Source organism: Aedes albopictus, chromosome 1, assembly GCF_035046485.1.
Source record: "Aedes albopictus strain Foshan chromosome 1, AalbF5, whole genome shotgun sequence".
NCBI classification, from domain to species: Eukaryota; Metazoa; Arthropoda; class Insecta; order Diptera; family Culicidae; genus Aedes; species Aedes albopictus.
Genome location: NC_085136.1, coordinates 161,345,024 through 161,363,140, shown reverse-complemented (window position 1 = coordinate 161,363,140; position 18,117 = coordinate 161,345,024). Strand labels below are relative to the sequence as shown.

Sequence of the window (18,117 nt, the reverse complement as noted above, 5' to 3'; positions counted from 1 at the left end):
CTTCGGTGACAAATTTCTTAAAGAATTTGTTCAGACGATCACCAATCATTTTAGCGAAACACTATTTTTGTAGTTAAGCGCTTTAAGCTGAAAATATTACTCATGATTTTAGTTTTCTATCAAATAATTTCATGAAACAACTCACAAATTTGGTGTTCTACCGTAGATTCAGATGGGGAATTTACCTCTCCGTCGTGTGCCACACTGAGTCGTTACAATTCGGGGTTATCTGAATTAAGCTGTGGCTGATAATTAGTATAACTCATATCAACTATTAAAAATTCACTCAGTCAACTTACATTAAATCTTATTATTCTTATTTTCAGGTACCTCCGCTAAATGTAATCCTGCGTTGGCTAATGTTTGGGTTCACAAACTCCTAGATAAAGATTATTTAATTGGCTTCCGCATAATCCAAAATAAATGAAACATCTTACCAAGTACAAATTCAACTTTTCCGATATGATATTATCACTAGCTCTAATGCAACGGTTTATAATTTAATAAATTCTACAAACTTTATGTCGCTATATTGCAGGACAGATCGCAATCGAACTCAATTTCGCTTATCATCATCATCTGACATATTATTCTCCTACTTTTCACTCCGTCCACAACAGCTTTCGCTGTCATAGCTCTTAGCTGTCTATTCGCCCTTATCGATCAGTTTAGCAATGGACTGTTAATCGGGGAGGCTACCTACTCGAAGTAACAACATCTATTGTTCTTTTCACGGAAAAGGCGAAACCGTAATGGCGTTCGACCTTTGCGTCTCTTGGATTCTGAAATCGATGTGACTGAACAGGTAAAGTACGTTGGAGTCATTCGTGATTCCAAGCTTTCTTGGACACCTCACATTGAGTTCAGAATCAAGAAAGCTTGTATGGCCTTCGGGCAACGCCGGCGTACTTTTGGTACAACTTGGGGTCTAAAACCCAAGTATATCAAATGGATTTACACAACTGTGGTTCGGCCAATATTGGCCTATGGATGTCTTGTGTGGTGGCAAAAGGGTGAAGTGAGAACGGTCCAATTAGGCCATCTCCATAGGATGTGCTTATTTAATGGCGATGTCTGGAGCGTTCTCTTCAACTCCCACGGCAGCGCTCGAAGTTCTCTTTGACGTTGCCCCACTACACATTCATCTCAAACAAGAAGCACTTTGTTGCACTTACCGGTTACGGGTACTCGGTCTACTAGAGGAAAACTCCTGTGAACCGCACATCAACACACACCTCGTTGTTTTCACTTTTGGTGAATTGGGACAAAATTGTTCTTGCTTGGGCCCATATAGCCGAGGCGGTAAACGCACGGGTATTCAGCATGACCATGCTGAGGGTGACGGGTTCGATTCCCGGTCGGTCCAGGATCTTTTCGTAAAAGGAAATTTCCTTGACTTCCTTGGGCATAGAGTATCTTCGTGCCTGCCACACAATATACACATGCAAAATGGTCATTGGCAGAGGAAGCTCTCAGTTAATAACTGTGGAAGTGCTCATAGAACACTAATCTGAGAAGCAGGCTTTGTCCCAGTGAGGACGTTACGCCAAGAAGAGAGAGAGAGAGAGAGTGTTCTTGCTCCAAGTGATCTTACAATTGCTTGTAATTTTCCATATAGGACATTTTCCACGAAATTCCCTTCCCGAGAAGAGTGGACATCTGGTTATCTGGAAAGAAGTATTTCAGACGGCATCGTATGTTACACTGATGGCTTCCTTCTCGAAGGTCGAGCAGGTGCTGGTGTTTATTCTCGTGAGCTAAGGCTGTGTCAGTCTTACTCACTTGGTAGACACTGCACCGTTTTTCAGGCCGAAATCTTTGCTCTTATGTGTGGAGTGCAATCAGCACTTCAGCAGCACGTAATGGGCAAAGCAATATATGTACTTCTGTTCAGATAGCCAGGCTGCTATTAAAGCACTTGCTTCGGCCAACTCTAGGTCGAAGGTAGTTATCGCTTGTCGAACTCAAATCGAAGAGCTGAATTCAGCAAACGCGGTTCACCTTATATGGGTACCTGGCCATTCTTCCATCGCAGGAAATGAATTGGCTGATGAGTTAGCTCGCACTGGAGCATCACATGACTTCATTGGCCCTGAACCAGCTATTCCGATATCGAAGTGTTTGGTAAAGCTTCAGATTCACACCAGGGCTGCCACTCAACACAGACAATACTGGAATAGCTTGGAGTCATGTCGTCAAACCAAATTGTATTGTACTGAGCCATCTCCAAGGGTGGCGAAGTATCTTACAAATCTGTCAAAGCAGAATTGCAGCATTCTGGTCAAAGCATTGACTGGCCACTGCCGACTCAGCTATCACATGGCGAATATTTAGCAAGCTGATTCATTTGCATGTGATAGCTGTGAATCCGATTATGGAACTTCGTATCATTTGATATGTAACTGTCCAGTTTTTGCGCAACTGCGTTTCAGAGTATTCGGTAAACACTTATTAAGTGAAACTGATTTCAGAAATCTGAATCTTCAGGATATTCTGTTGTTCTTAACCCGCTGTGGTAAAGAGCTATAGGCTCTCTTTCGCTTTATGCGTTATTACAGTGCTCTTTTCAGGGCGCTGTTTGAACCCATTGTGGTACGCTTGTGCGTTAGTACCCTCTTCCAGGGTATTTTTCCTATTTCCCTACCTGTCCCTATCCCCATCCAAATCCTTTTTCCTTCCTTTTCCCTCAGGTAGATGATGAAATAGGCTGTTATTTTGGCGATGGCACAAATGTCCTAAATGGAGGAGAACGTGCCTCTGGAGCCGGCCTTCTGATACCTGATACCTGATACCTGAAACTCCTATGACGACCTCCCTCTCTCCTCTGAAACAGGTGAGCCCTAAAACTTCCCTGATACGCTCAGAAACGCATATAAATGCCCCTAAACCACCTCTCTTCACTCAAAATTTCTTGGAAGTCACCTGAAACCCTGCATGACTTCTACTTAAATTGTTCTAGCCACACACCTCCTTTGAACTCATTTGGAATCTTAAGAGTCCATGTAAGTAAATAAACGCTTTTTTGCAACTTGGCACCATAATATTGCATTTTATTCTTGCCGTTTTAGTGTCACTACGGCCCACTTTTCCTCACTATGAAAATCAGTTGCATTGTGATTCATAATGCAACTCATTTGGGTTGCATTATGAATCATAATGCAATCGTTTGGCCAACAACCTGTCTTTCCACGTCAAGAGCTTGAAAAACTGTGACGGTTATAGCACAGCACAGTGGGACGAATGGCCAAAAACGTGAACTTTTTTCAGCAGCGTCTTTAAACGTGATTTTATCGGCATGGTGTCTTCGAATGAAAGTTTTTATAAAAATAAGGCGCGTCCAATGGCGTTTAGCTTTAGTTCGCAACTTTGCCACAGGCAGCGCTGTAAAATCCAAATTTTTTGTTTGACGTTTTTTCAATATGGTGTCTTCGGCAAAGTTGTAGATATGCTCAATACAAATATCTTTGTAGAAGACACTAACCCTCTCACGCTGTGTCCGAACCAGCAGATTATAAAAATTGAATGTACATCGGGTTTCTTTCCATAAAACATCAGTATTCAAGCTATATTTTCATTTGCAGAAGGTTTCAAAATATTCTATCGGGGAAATTTTGATTTTTCCACCATTTTGACCGTTCTTCATACAAATTTGCTTGAAATCCTCATTTTCGGTCAATCTCTCTCCCATACAAAATGTATGGAAAAATGTTCACCGATAGAATATTTTGAAACCTTCTGCAAATGAAAATATAGCTTGAATACTGATGTTTTATGGAAAGAAACCCGATGTACATTCAATTTTTATAATCTGCTGGTTCAGACATAGCGTGCCTCTATCTCTTCATTGTTTCAAGATACAGATGTATTTTATGAATGACCCCCCAAAAATCGTTTTATTCATATATTTTGAAAACGCGCGGTTTTAGAAAGTTGCAATGTTCTACAAAGTTATGTAAAATGTCAAATTAAACAACAGAAGTGGATAGGGTTCTAAAATGTCAATAGGCTTAGTTATGGCTATGGCTAATCTTACTAGAGCCTAGTTTTAACGCTAAAACAATAATATCAGTTTTTGTATGTCATTTAGAACCCTATTATCTTCTGTAGAGTGATAAATATTAACTTTTCGCATAGTTGTATGCATTATTGCGTCTACAAAAATCAATTATTATCGAATTATTATCATATTATTTTAAAAACACTGCATAGAAGTGAGCTGAAATAGTCGGACATGTGTATCCAAGCAAACCAACAAGCAAATTTTATTCGTGTATTCAAAACATGAATGTAAATCTGGCGTTCGATTTGAATAGCAAGTCTAGAAAACCTAAAATCATCTGTGTAAGCATTGGTATCCATTTTCCCAACTTTCAAACATAACTACAAATTGATTTGTGGAAATGACAAGGAGCACTTTCAGCTATCGAAAAAAAACATTTATTTGACAGGTGTAGAACAAGCGGTAGAGTGTGTGTATTTATACGGGAAGCTCAATGAACACATGGCACGAGTAACTCTCGATTGAGCCAGTGAAAGGGTGAAACAGCTTCTCTAAATGAGTTCTAAAATTCCAACAAATACCCAAAACAACTTATATGATTTTTGTTTAGGGAAACCTTTACTTTTCATCAAAAATGTTGTGCATATCCACAACTTTTATGATAATTAGAAATCGTCATTAAAACATTTTGTTTACAAAAGCTTATTTGCATTCATGCAGAATTAGACTAATTAACTAATTATCTAAAAATTGGTTAATCAACATTAGAAACGTAGTGATCTAATATGAGTTGACTTTCTGCTTGTTCGGTTACTATACGTGCTAAAAATAATATGCGTATCAGCAAACAAGATGAGATCACTTGGATACATATTACCGACTGGTTTAGCTCACTTCTATGCAGTGTTTTTAAAATTATATGATAATAACTCGATAATAATTGATTTTTGTAGGCGCAATAATGCATACAATTATGCGAAAAGTTAATATTTATCACTTCAGAAAAGATAATAGGATTCTAAATGACATACAAAAACTGATATTATTGTTTTAGCGTCAAAAATAGGCTCTAGTAAGATTAAGAACCCCTGCTAAGGATACTCGGGCATACAGTCGAAAACATCAGGATATTCAACTTATAGTAATACATATTGAACCAAGTGGGGTTTGATTTGCATCCATTTGCATCCAAGATAGTTATTGAACCTTGAAAAACGGCTATTTTTTTTACTCAAAAATAGCCATAACTAACCCTATTGACATTTTAAAACCCTATTCACTTCTACAAAGTTGTTTATTTTGACATTTTACATAACTTTGTAAAACACTGCAACATTCTAAAACTGCGCGTTTTCGAAATATATGAAAAAAAAAACGACTTTTGGGAGGTCATTCATAAAATACGTCTGTTTCTTGAAACAATGAGGAGATAGAGGGGTGATGTCTTCGGCAAAGATATTTGTATTGAGCATATCTACAACTTTTTTTTATCTGTATTAACGAGATTTTTAGCCCTAGGCTAGTTCATCTCGGGACCCACGCTTTACTTCCCTTCCGAAGGAAGAACTCACATTTTGCGAGTTTGTCGGGAGTGGGATTCGATCCCAGGTCCTCGGCGTGATTGTCAAGTGTTCTAACCATCACACCAGGTCCGCTCCACTATCTACAACTTTGCCGAAGACACCATATTGAAAAAACGTCAAACAAAAAAGTTGGATTTTACAGCGCCGCCTGTGGCAAAGTTGCGAACTAAAGCTAAACGCCATTGGACGCGCCTTATTTTTATAAAATTTTCATCCGAAGACACTATGCCGATAAAATCACGTTTAAAGACGCTACTGAAAAAAGTTCACGTTTTTGGCCATTCGTCCCACTTTGGCCAATATTAATAAAACATCATTTTCTACCCCAACAACCTTAAAGAGTTATGGAAAATAAAATTATGAATTTGTGAAATAATTTTATGTGATAGGTTGTTTCTGTTATAACACATTGTGTATTGTTTATACCTAGTTAGCGCGATATATTTCTACTTTGGTTGGTATACACGTGTGAATAAGCCTTAGGACATCTTTCGGATAACCAATAAAAACTCTCTGGGCGGCTTGTGAACAACTTTATTTAAAAGATTTTCATTTATTTTCTTTGGTCTAGTCTTTGTCAACAATCACTCACTAGTTAGACAACGCTATCAGGTTGCTACATATTCGACGAAGGGACTGAGGTTAATATAAGATCTTTGGATTTTATTTAGACACCTATCAATATGATGTTCCAAACAAATATTTATTTTGGTATTTAATGGGCATTTAGGTTTCAATCATATATCTCTTATTTAGCTTGCTTAACGAATTTATCTGACATGGGATGTTTATGTCTTAAGTATCTAATGAATATCATTAAAACTTTGGAAAGGTTTATAACATGGTTTGAGTATTAGGTCAGGTCTACCTTTAGGATGGAAAAAATTGACGGAAATTGTGGCGCATTGGTTCGCTCAATTAACTTTCTCTCAGACAAATGAAGCTTCGGGTTTGTACTGGCTACTAGGGTGCAAGCGCCGGTTTTGGCCAGTCTAAGGGAAATCATTTTTATAAAAATAATCAATAATCCAATGAAAACTACCAATGTGTTAAATGAAAGGTTTCTATCTATACTTTATTAGAAAAATGCAGAAATCAAGCTAATACTTGATTTTTGTATTAAAAGTGGCACTGGCCAAAATAGAAGTCTTGCCGCAGTTTTGGCCATATTCTCAGCTTTGGTTTCTATTTTGGCCAATCACGTGTATTTCTTATGGGACTGGCCAAATTAGAAGCACCCTGGCCAAAATAGATATATGGGATCTGATTTTTTAAGGAAAATTATTTTTTTCTTCCAGTTTTTAATCAAAATGTAAGGTTTTAACATCTGCAATCATATTTTTATATTAGAATCTACTAGTAAATAATAAATTTATGTCAATTTAGATCGTTACAGGCTGAATACCGCACTATGGCCAAAACTCTGGGCTGGTCAAAACTGAAGCTTCTACCCTATATCTTTAAACGCAACCCCAAACAGCTTGAGATAAATGCATCTTATGAAAATGTATAATATAAAACCGTAGATGTGTATACTACTCTGCATTATTCTTAGTACTGTTTCCCTATCATCAATAATAGGCTATTTTTAGAATTTACTCTTCTCGGTATATCATAAATTGTGTTTCATCTGAAAGTTTCTTACACACACAAGTAAACCCGTTTAGTCTTCTACCAAAGAATGCATGCTCTAACCTTTTCAAGTTTCTAGAAATAACGTCTAGTTTGGTCGTAAAACGGTATGAGTATAAACAACACTTTCAATATGAGAGAAAATGATCTACTTTCTACTTCATATTCAACGAGGGTAAATTCTGTCAGTAATTTCCAGCTTCCACTCTGGCTAGCGGCTGTCAACATGTTGTGTGTATAAAAAGGAAATTCAAATATAAATATATCATCGGTATGTCATGATACAAAAATATTGAAATGTTTTGTAGGATGCATCTTTTCGTGCTCATCTGTTTTTTTTTGTTCTTAGTTCCAGGGGGATGGGAATGGAAGGCGTTCGGGTGGAACTAGACCGCTTCTGACTCGCCTTCGCTGAGTATCATCGAGTGGATGTCGACAGCTGAGCGTGTTTTTCTGGGCGGTTGCGGTGGCGAAAACACGTGCGGCCCCACAAAAACGGAATTCTGCCGGGGACGGGTATAGCCGGGATATCCTGTTGAAAAAGGGTTGTTGTTTTTAGAAACGAACGGAACTAATAAAGTTAATTTTAATCCGTACCTCCCGAGCAGACAGACGTCATCGTCGACTGGAGACCCAAGGACATCTTCGACAGTGATGATCTCTGTTGATGAGAGGAGATGAATGATGGAGACTTTGAATTTATTGATTTAGGATTATACGGCAGACTCTGTTTGATGTCTGATGATGATGTGTGTTTTGAAAACTGTGTTTTTTATCAAGTGAATCATAATTGTTGAAATGAATTTTTCGGTCAAACTTTAAACAGAAGAGAATTCCATAACAGTAGTTACGCTGGCATGACATCAAATGTAAGGTATAATATTATTTTGGTGTTCACCAAAGACAAAGCTGCTGCAGTACAAAAATGGTTATATTTCTTGAACAGGAGCCCACACAGCCACAGCTATAAAGACGTGGGTATTCAGCATGACCACGTTGAAGATTACGGGCTGGATTCCCCTTTCGATCCAGGAACGTTTTGTAAAGCACATTTCCTTGACTTCCTAGGGCATACAGTATCTTCGTGTTTGCCACACGATATATACACATGAAAAATGGTCTTTGGCAGAGGAAGATCTCAGTCAATAACTGTAAAGGACGCTGAGAAGCAGGTTTTTCCAGTGGAGCCGTTACGCCAAGCAGAAGAAAACTGTTGGAGGTCCATCAAACGTATAAAAATGCTACCGATATTTTAGACAACCTTATTAAAAAAAGAAATTAACACCATCTTCCTAGACGATGTAACATTTACTTAATGTCCCATAAATTAAAATAAATTTCATCCACATTGTATTAGTTTTGCATGTTAGGAGTTAGATTTTTCGTATAAAAAAATTGTAAATAAAACCGCCCATTTACACGCCGTCCGCTACCAACGCCGCCTGACTACCAGCTACCACACGACAGTTGGTATGCATGCCTTGGAGGAAACCCGGCGTTTATAAGAGAGGGAGAGAGAAGGAAAAAACGATTGGGGGGCTTGATGGAGCTAGAGCTCCATTGCTCAGCCTCTTTTGGACTTGAGCCAGTTCCCAGTACGGACGTAAAATTGAGTCGGTCGAAAGAAAAGTGAATAGAGACAAACCAATAGATATTGTGCGAGTGAGTTCATGAAGTGCCGAAAAGGGTAGGGAGTGAAACTTACTCCTGAAGATTTGCTACTTTATCCCTATCACGGAAAAGCGATCGTTTAATCGGTGCGACACGTGCAAAAATCCGTGAGTTAACTCCGCAGTAGGGGGCTAAGATCTAGTGGTTCCCGTGAATCCGTGAAACCGACGACAAAGCTAAGCAGGCGGACCACCCTAGTGCGCGCGAATTTGTGAGTCGTATCCGAATCGGGGTTTCGAAAATCCGCTAATACCCGCGTGTGTTTCGTTAGTGCCCCATTGCCGGGATTGCATCTCGGCGCCTCCATCCCGACGCCCAAGCTATCACCACCAGCGGCGACGACGCGAGAGGAGCGACGGCGAGGGCCCAACGTAATTCTCCCGAACGGCAGAGTAGGCAGCCCCTGAGGCCAAGAGGTAAGTTGCATGCAAACCTCAAAGTTATAACGACGACCGCCGCTAACCGCACGGCCACGCACAGCCCTGCTTCTTCTTTTTCTGATTTTTCTGATTCTTCTCTTTCTTCTTCTAGGCGTAACGATTTCATTGGGACAAAGCCTGCTTCTCAGCTTGGTGTTCTATGAGCACTTTCAGGGTTATTAACTGAGAGCATCCTTATTCCGTTTCTGTATTACTCAGTAATATTTTGCATAATTTCCCTACGAATGCTTCTAAGATCCACTATTTTTTCACTTACGATCCAGTTGCGAGATGGGCTAGAGCACATCGCACCCTCAAGGTTAGTCCGCAGCAACGAACTTCGATGACTCATTTTGGGGAGTCCACCAAGGTAGCATGCTGGTGCTAAGCCAGTTTCCCGAATGGTCCTCACCACTACCTTTGTCCTCGGAAGGCAGGCAGGGTCGACACCACGTTTGCTTCCAACTGCACAGCAAGTTTCAAAAACTGATACCGCGTGCACAGCGATTTGACCTTCCCGCAAGCAAGGCCCTATCAGCCAGTACACAGAAGGACGTGCCGACATGGGGCCTCCACCTGCCCTGATCTCCCCAACCGTGGGATTGGATTCAACCCAGTAGACCAAAGCCACGACAGCAACGCTACCAGGATGTTCTCCCCGTGGTCACTTAATCGTTGTATGGGTCGATTTCGACCCCAGGGCGCCAGCATGACCTACGTAGACGACCCCTGGACTACATCTTGTATCGCATCTGAACTAGCCATTCTTCTACTCCACACACCACCACCTCTGTACGGCATTCCAGCCAAACTCATCCCTACATATCCTCTGGACAAGATTGTCCGGAGTAGTGTCCTCCCCGCATGAACAACACGTGATCCGGCCGTTTCCTCTAAACCAGCACGAACCGGACATTCGGAAGATTCCTCATGACCGAAACGATGTAGATACTGTCGGAAGCAGATAGGCATCATACCAGGTATGACGCAGAACGCATCGTGTCATACGAAACGGTACGCGCTCGCAATCCTCAGGCAGATCAGCCTGTAAGTACTTTATAGCTTACCACGATAACTTTCGTCACTTGGCGCCGTGCCCCACGACGGGCCGCCATTCCTTAGTACGGACGTAGCGACACTAGCCAGAAGCTTGTGCTTACTGATGCACACCGCAGAGCTATTGGACATTATCCGGGGCAGTGCCACTATAGCTGTGGAGGCTCTTTTGCAGACGTAATCAACGTGGCTACCGAAGGTAAACTTATCGTCCATCATCACCTACACAGATCACCGCTTACTGGGAACCCTAACCTCAACACTTCGTCGTACATGATATTCCATAACATCGGACCCAGGATGAAACCTTGCGGGACTCCTGAGGTTATGTGAAAGCACTTCTGACCCACCTCCGTGTCGTAAAATAGAACTTGATTCTGGAAGTAACTTCCGAGAATCTTGTACATGTACCCGGGTATTCCCAGACGCAGGAGCGCATCGGCAAGAGCCGCTCAACCGGCGCTATTTTAGGTATTCCTTACATCCAGAGCAGTGAATCAAAATTTAACCATCGCGCAACAATAACGACAATGTCGCAACCTGAATTTGTTGCGAAATTCTACCCAATGCAACATAGGTTTGTCTTAACTTGAACAGAATAGGACAAAGATCGTGCACCACGAGTTTAGAGATTTGTAGGCCTTACATTGTGATTTTCAAGTGGTAACTTCGAGTCGGTAAACACTGAAACGCTGCCGAAGATGTGTCATCAAAAAGTTTCGATTTTGGGTTGGTAATAATTGATTATTCACGAGTTGAAAAGTACGCAACAAATTCAGCTTCAGTTTTGTCTGCAACAAAAATTTTCGAGATCATGTCATTATCTGTTACCAGTTGGGATAAAGAGTAATCGCTGCGCCTTCTTTGTTGCTTGTTTTGTGCCTCTTTTGTCTGACAATTCTCTTTTTTTTTTCTTCTAAACCATAGGGGGATAATCTGCTCAACAGACACCCTAACAGAAGGTTAGGGTAGTGTAGGTCTGAGGCCGTCTTCTACAACAAAAGTAAAAGCCGGGACTACTCTCTCCTCGTACCCACTAAACCATTCCTATGGTCGCCAAACCCTACGTCTCTCCGGAACCATCAAGAAGGTATTGCTTCAGAGAGGGGCTAGTGCATATCGCACCCTCAAGGTTAGCTTAGCAGCAACGAACATCGATGATTCACTCTGGAGAGTCCATCACGGTAGCATGCTGGCGCTTAGCCAGTTTCCCGAGTGGTCCTCGCCACTCCCTTTGTCCTCGGAAGGCGGGCAGGGTCAACCCCGCCCGCACCCTACTGCGGGCTGATGCCCACGTGCAACCCGATCTGACCTGCCCGTAATGAAGGGTGTCACTACCATTCAGGCCCTATCAGATGCACCCGTAGGTTGCAAACAGCAGGATCTCACCTATCCCGACCCTTGCCGGGGACCCCTTTCCAACCGCGGGCTCGGATTCAACCCAGTAGACCGAAGCCACGACAGCACCGCTACCGGGACTTCCTCTCCGCGGCCACTTAATCGCTGTAAGGGTCGATCTCGACCGCAGGGCACCGGTATGACCTACGAAGCCGACTCCGAACCCATGGACCACCTCTTGTACTGCATCTGAAATAGCCACTCTCCGAGTCCACGCGCCACCTCCTCTGTAGTCACCAGACGATATGGGTGATAGCCGTTGAAACGGCGTTCCAGCCAAACTCATCCCTACACATCCTCTGGACCAAGTTGTCCGGGTTTGTGTCCTCCCCGCATGTGGCAAGCATCCGGTCACGCATTGTGCGAAAACGCGGGCACACGAACAAAACGTGTTCCGCCGTTTCCTCTAAACCATTGCACGCTGGGCATTCGGGAGAATCCGCATGCCCGAAACGGTGTAGATACTATCGGAAGCAACCATGACCTGTAAGGACCTGTGTCAGGTGGAATGTAACTTCCCCATGGCGTCTATTAATCCAACTATCTACCCTCGGTATCAACCTATGGGTCTACCTTCCTGTTACCAAAACCATGGCAACAATACTGCGGGACAAATGCAGTAGGTTTAAGACCTTTTTTTTCCTCCTAGCTTTATAGTAGTGAGGGCAAACGTTAGGGCATTATCAAATATTATTCTAGAATTTAGTCTTAGATAGGCAGGGTATATTACCCCTCGTAGTTGTCTCGCTTCTCATAATCTCATCACCTGTAAATATCTCCAAAGTTGTCAGAACTGTGTACTTCCGGATAAAAAGTGAGAGAGAGGGAGAGAGAAAAGAGGAGAGAGGGAAAAGAAACGGAGGAGAAGTTGATTGAGAAATAGAATAGCTGGCAGAAAGTTTTGGACAACCCGATAGTTCGGACGTGTAAACGATTTTCTTTTTCCCGTGAAACGTGTCCACCGGGAATAACCCGCCAGAGATTGATTCCCTGTATCGTCGGACCAGGGTCGACACCGGATAACGCCGACAAGAAGAAAGACCAAAAAGTGGCCCCCGAACCCCGGGCGTTGAGTGGATTTCCCCCTAGAAGAACTGCCGAGCTAGAAAAAGTGAGGAAGTGCTCCGTGGATCACCGTCGCCTTCCAGACGCTGGATACCGCCCCCTTCGACTAGTATCTGCCACCCTACTGGGACTGGTGGCGAGCCCTAGGCTGGTGGCCGGCGAGCCCCATCGCTATTTCCCCGAGCCACACGTGGCGCGAGAGTGACAGCCGCTGCCATTGAGGTGAGGGTCCCCGGGAGGGCCGTGGGTTTCCCCGCTCTCGGGAGTGCTCAAAATCCGATTGGTTGTCACCGCGTGCACGAGCCTACGGGACGTCATCAAACGGTCCAGAATCCCGGCTTCTTCACCAACTCGAGGACGGTCAGTTTCGATCAGGACACCCGGCCGGAGTTGCCGGAATTGCCGTCGAGCAGAGGAACCCATCTACCCAATATCGTGAGAACTGCTCCGCAGATAATGGAGACGAGCCCTAGACTGGTGGCCGGCGAGTCCCCAAAGCCATTTTGCTGTGCCACACGTGGCGCGAGAGTGACAGTCGCCGCCATTGAGGTTAGGGTCCCCGGGAGGGCCGTGGGTTTCCCCGCTCTCGGGAGTGCTCAAAATCCGATTGGCTGTCACCGCGTACATGAGTCTACGGGACGTCACCATTCAGACCGAACCACACGTTTCTCAACCCCACTAGAGGAAAGGACGGAAGGAGCGAACCCAGATCAGAACATCCCTCGGAAGGATCCTCGGAAGGCTCCTCCCGCAGCCAGCCATCCCTCAAGAATCGCCAGTAGGAGTATGGCCCACCCGACCAGCGTTCCAGCCAGAAGACCACGGACACCGTACAACTAGGCATTCCGCCTATTAGGTGGCATCTTGGGCAAGTAAACTATAAACCACTACCTCTCTCTCTCTCCACTGCATGAGCTCCAACGTTTAGCACGGCCGCAACGATATAACCCCCCCCCCTTATTTGATGTAACCTTGTAATTTAATAAGAATAAAAATGTTTAAGCTTAGTTTTGTGCAGCGTTTTTTTGATCTAGGAAGAAGGGCTTGAATTTCCTGTGTTGTCCCCCTCTGTTGTTGACTAGTGTTGGTGTCGTGAGTCCTCCCGTAGTAAGTGGCAGCCGTTACGATGTGCTCATTCCTTCCCGCCAGGAGTTGGAAGGAGGTGGACCCAGCGTTCCAACAGGCTCTATAAATTTCTTCACAGATGGTTCGAAAATGAATAATCTGACAGGCTCCGGAATCTATGGCCCTAGAACAAAAATCTCTGTCCACTTACGACAGTGGCCCACAGTATTTCAGGCGGAAATATATGCAATATTAGAATGCGTGTTATTATGCCTGAGGAGAAAGTATAGGTTTGCAAAAATATGTATTTTCTCTGACAGCCAAGCGGCACTTAAGTCGCTTAATAACTACACTTGTAACTCAAAGCTAGTGTGGGAATGCATTCTGGCTTTGAAAAACTTATCCATACGCAATCGAGTCTACCTATATTGGATCCCAGGACATACGGGTCTAGAGGGAAACGAGATTGCTGATGAGCTAGCCAGAAATGGATCTAATGAAAGGTTCATTGGCCCTGAGCCCTTCTGCGGGATCTCAGACTGCTCTGTAAAAATGGAACTGAACAAATATATGGTCAGTCAAATCACATCAAACTGGAATGCACTTCCCCATACGAGCCAATCTAAAAGGCTCGTAACGATAAACCCCAAGAAAACCCAACAACTATTAGGTCTCAACAAAAGGGATCTCAACATCTACACCGGTCTAATAACTGGACACTGCCCCTGCAGATACCATCTACAAAAGATCGGAGCAATCCAAACCTCAAATTGCCGCTTCTGTGACGAGGAGAGGGAAACATCAGAACACATCCTCTGCTATTGCAGTGCACTCACTCAACGTAGGTTCAAAGTTCTCAGCAAGCCCTTTTTAGGGCCTGCTGACATATGGATCTTATCTCCCAAGGACGTGGTTGGCTTCATAAAGCTAGTCTCGCCAGAATGGGGGAGTCACATACTGTAACTCAGGATCTCTATTCATCAATAATAGATGGTCTTGAGTTCAGTCGATACCAAGGTATCTCAGTGACAAATATGTTACTGAGATAACTTGCGTACCTCACAGCAAAAGGGTATATCACAATAGTTCTAAAATCTGGACGCAGTGATCTTCACCCGACAAAGGAGAGAGAAGTGGCAGCCGACCCTGAGAGTAAATAGCCCTGAGCTAGAGCGAGATTACATTCCTTTGGTGGAACTGTCCCACGCGCGCTGCCATTTGACCATAGAGGCCATCCTGGCAGTCCAGCGTATGCCTCTTGTGCCGCGCATTTCGAAGCACTCCATGTCCTCACTAATAAGAATGCTGATAGGCACCATACCAGTAATGACGCAGTGAGCGTCGTGTGACACGGTACGGTATGCGCTCGCAACCCTCAGGCACATAAGCCTGTAAGTACTTTCCAGCTTCCGTCGGTACCCAGGTAACCACTAAGCACTGTTCTGAGCATTATAACGGCCATTAAACAGCTTTTCAGTGCTAAGTAGCTCTATATAAGCATTCCTAATGCTTATAGGCACTATAACCAGTAAGAACTAAATTAAGCCCTGTAAGCCTATATAAAGCCTACAAGCTGTAAAGAAGTTTGTCAGTGCTGTCACAGGGCTTGGAGCACATGACGTTTATATCAATCAAAATAGATTTCGACCAAAACAGACTCGAGTCGGTCATGCATTTTAAACATCCATGTCGGACGGGATTGACGAAACGGGATTATTTTTGGCATGTTTATCGAAATGGTGTTGTTAAATAGATAATGGAATTTGGTTATCTTGATTATTCCATTTTTTCAATCAAGACAAACTCCAGCTCGTTTCCCTCTTCTTGTGAAACGTTTTCCGACCATTTATATAAACATTGCTTCTCCTGCATCAATTCCTGCGTTCGCTACCACCAACCTTACCACTGAATCATCCTCATCCCATATCATTTTCAACCCTCGAAATGCCCAAACTATTTTGTTTTTCATGGTTTAAATACTAGTTTGATCACACCATTCCCATGGTGCATTGGTGGAGCAGATGAGAAAGGCAACGGACTTGGACTTGATCAGGAACTCGGAGGACAACAGCTAGAATCTGGATGAAGTAGCAAAAAAGCAACTTCAATGGAAGCGAAGGAAGTTAGAGAAGAACAGGAGATAAACAATTTTTTTTTCTTTTTTCTTTGTCTCACTTTTGACAACTTTCGCTCCAGAGACCTGGTACGATATTTTAAAGTTTGCCGTATATCAGCCGAATAATTCGCCAAAAGTGGCTTTTGAGCAGCTCTATAAGAGGATATAGAACCAATTAGCTCTGTTAGCCAGGTTCTACATTCGACTATAGAGCCGACTTAATGCCATTTTTACGGCTTAATGGTTACTTGGGTAGCATTTAGTCACAGAACAGATAGGCATCTTAGAGCAAATTGAAAATTCCATCCGCTTATGTGGTAAATTTTGACAATCATTGCGGAATAAAATGATTTTTTCTTGCTTGAAATTCACAGTGCATGTTCTCGTCTAAAATGACAAGCACGGCTAGTCTAAAATCGTTTGACGTTTCGGTGGAACTCGCCTATTTATGAACACACTGAAAAAAGTTGACACGGCCGATTCATGTGTTTGATTTATGAACTGTTCCATAAACGTCAAAGTTAGTCAGATGTGTTTTTCCATTGAATTCAATGGTTTATACACTGCAGATTAATCTGATTCACAACATGAACTTCACAACAGAGCTTACATCACCGAATTAAATGTAAGTCACATCAGCCTAATATTTGTTACACCTGGCGTTCAGTAAGCTTTATCTTTAACTGAACCCGATAGCCAAATCATCACAATCTCATATGTGATGCGATTGAAATTGAAGTAATTTTCCAAACGAATTTGCCCTATTGTTTTTTTTAATGAATGCATGTGTATGTATCATAACTGGTGACACATAACTCACGAAAAAAAACCGTCAAACGTGTTTCATCATGGCCACCATGAAGAACGTGAGTTAAGACGTGAGCCGCTATTTTATTTTTGTTAACTCTACTCAATTTAGGGTTATTCTTTTTGAACATTTCCAGGAGAATACATCGATAGGCCAGTACCCTGAGTTTGAGTTTGATTATCCCATCCTCGATTCCGTCACTCTGTTCTGCTTCATTCTAGAGCTAGCATCTATTTCAAGCGCTTTTGGATTTCCACTTGAATTCTTCCAGGATATTTTTCAACGAATGTCTCATTTTGTCAACACCTGGGAAGTCGATTGACGCTTTCCGGGTTTAATTTGCGCCCTCTGACACGCTATTTTCCTATACCTAATACACGTACTGTCACTCTTTTCAAGACCCCTCTCCCAAATATTGAACGTAAATTATTATCGTTCCCTGTGTGGTATGAAAATAATCAATCATTTGACATATCAACGATATTCGTCGCAGTGTTGGTAAACTCACACTCAAAACTGGCTCATGAACAGCTCCTGCGTGAGCAAACTTGCGCACGACTCTGAATCATTTTCTCACGCACGAGATTTTCATGCAAAATCTCGCTCCCACGAGTTTAGCGCCGAAATTTCGTTCGCTTGTAAAACGAATCCAAATCAGTTTAAACGACATTCTTTATTGTTGTACGCAAGATTTGATCTTATTCTATCATACAATCCTAGAAACTTCGTTGTAAATAATAAGAACACCAAGAAATAAAGCAATGAGTAAAATCACGAGTCAACTCGAGCATGATTTTTTCGGTGGTGAGTTTGTCGAATCAAGAATCGCGCGTGAAACAACTCAATCATGAGATTTGAGTTTTTACCAATACTGATTCGTCGGTCTTCTTCTTATTTTTGTAGAAATAGTTTTCCATAGGTAGTGCGATAACTGGTGCACGCACTCTACCCCACTTCAATCAGAATGCAAAGGCATTTAAAATTAATTCCGTATGAATTACACATGATAAACGTGTGATTTGTTGAAAAGTCGGAGCCTAAATAATGTTGGCGAATTTATATCTCGCGTTAAGTATCATACGGGCGAATCAACAATGATCGATTTTTCTTCATCGATTTTTTTTTTTTTTGATTTTACCGGGATATACCACTAATATTTGGATGATCTCTCGGTGCGTTTCGATGAAGGAAGACTAGAATTGGCATCTAAAATAACAAAAACAGCCGAAATTATTTGCCGGCCACGATGGAGAGAAACCGATCATTGTAGATACGCCCGTATGATACTAACCGCGAAATATGTT

General features: G+C 42.5%; 1 protein-coding gene across 1 annotated transcript in view; it reads right to left on the bottom strand.

Moving 5' to 3' along the window:
- Positions 1-6,106: 6,106 nt before the first annotated feature.
- Positions 6,107-18,117, bottom strand: part of LOC115260728 (uncharacterized) — a 243,874-nt gene continuing 231,863 nt past the window's right edge. The window contains exons 3-4 of the mRNA XM_062845680.1: positions 7,813-7,876; positions 6,107-7,747 (exon numbers count right to left, since the gene is read on the bottom strand). Coding sequence (XP_062701664.1) covers positions 7,602-7,747; positions 7,813-7,876 — 210 coding nt within the window. The 3' untranslated portion in view covers positions 6,107-7,601. The remainder of the gene's footprint in view (positions 7,748-7,812; positions 7,877-18,117) is intronic.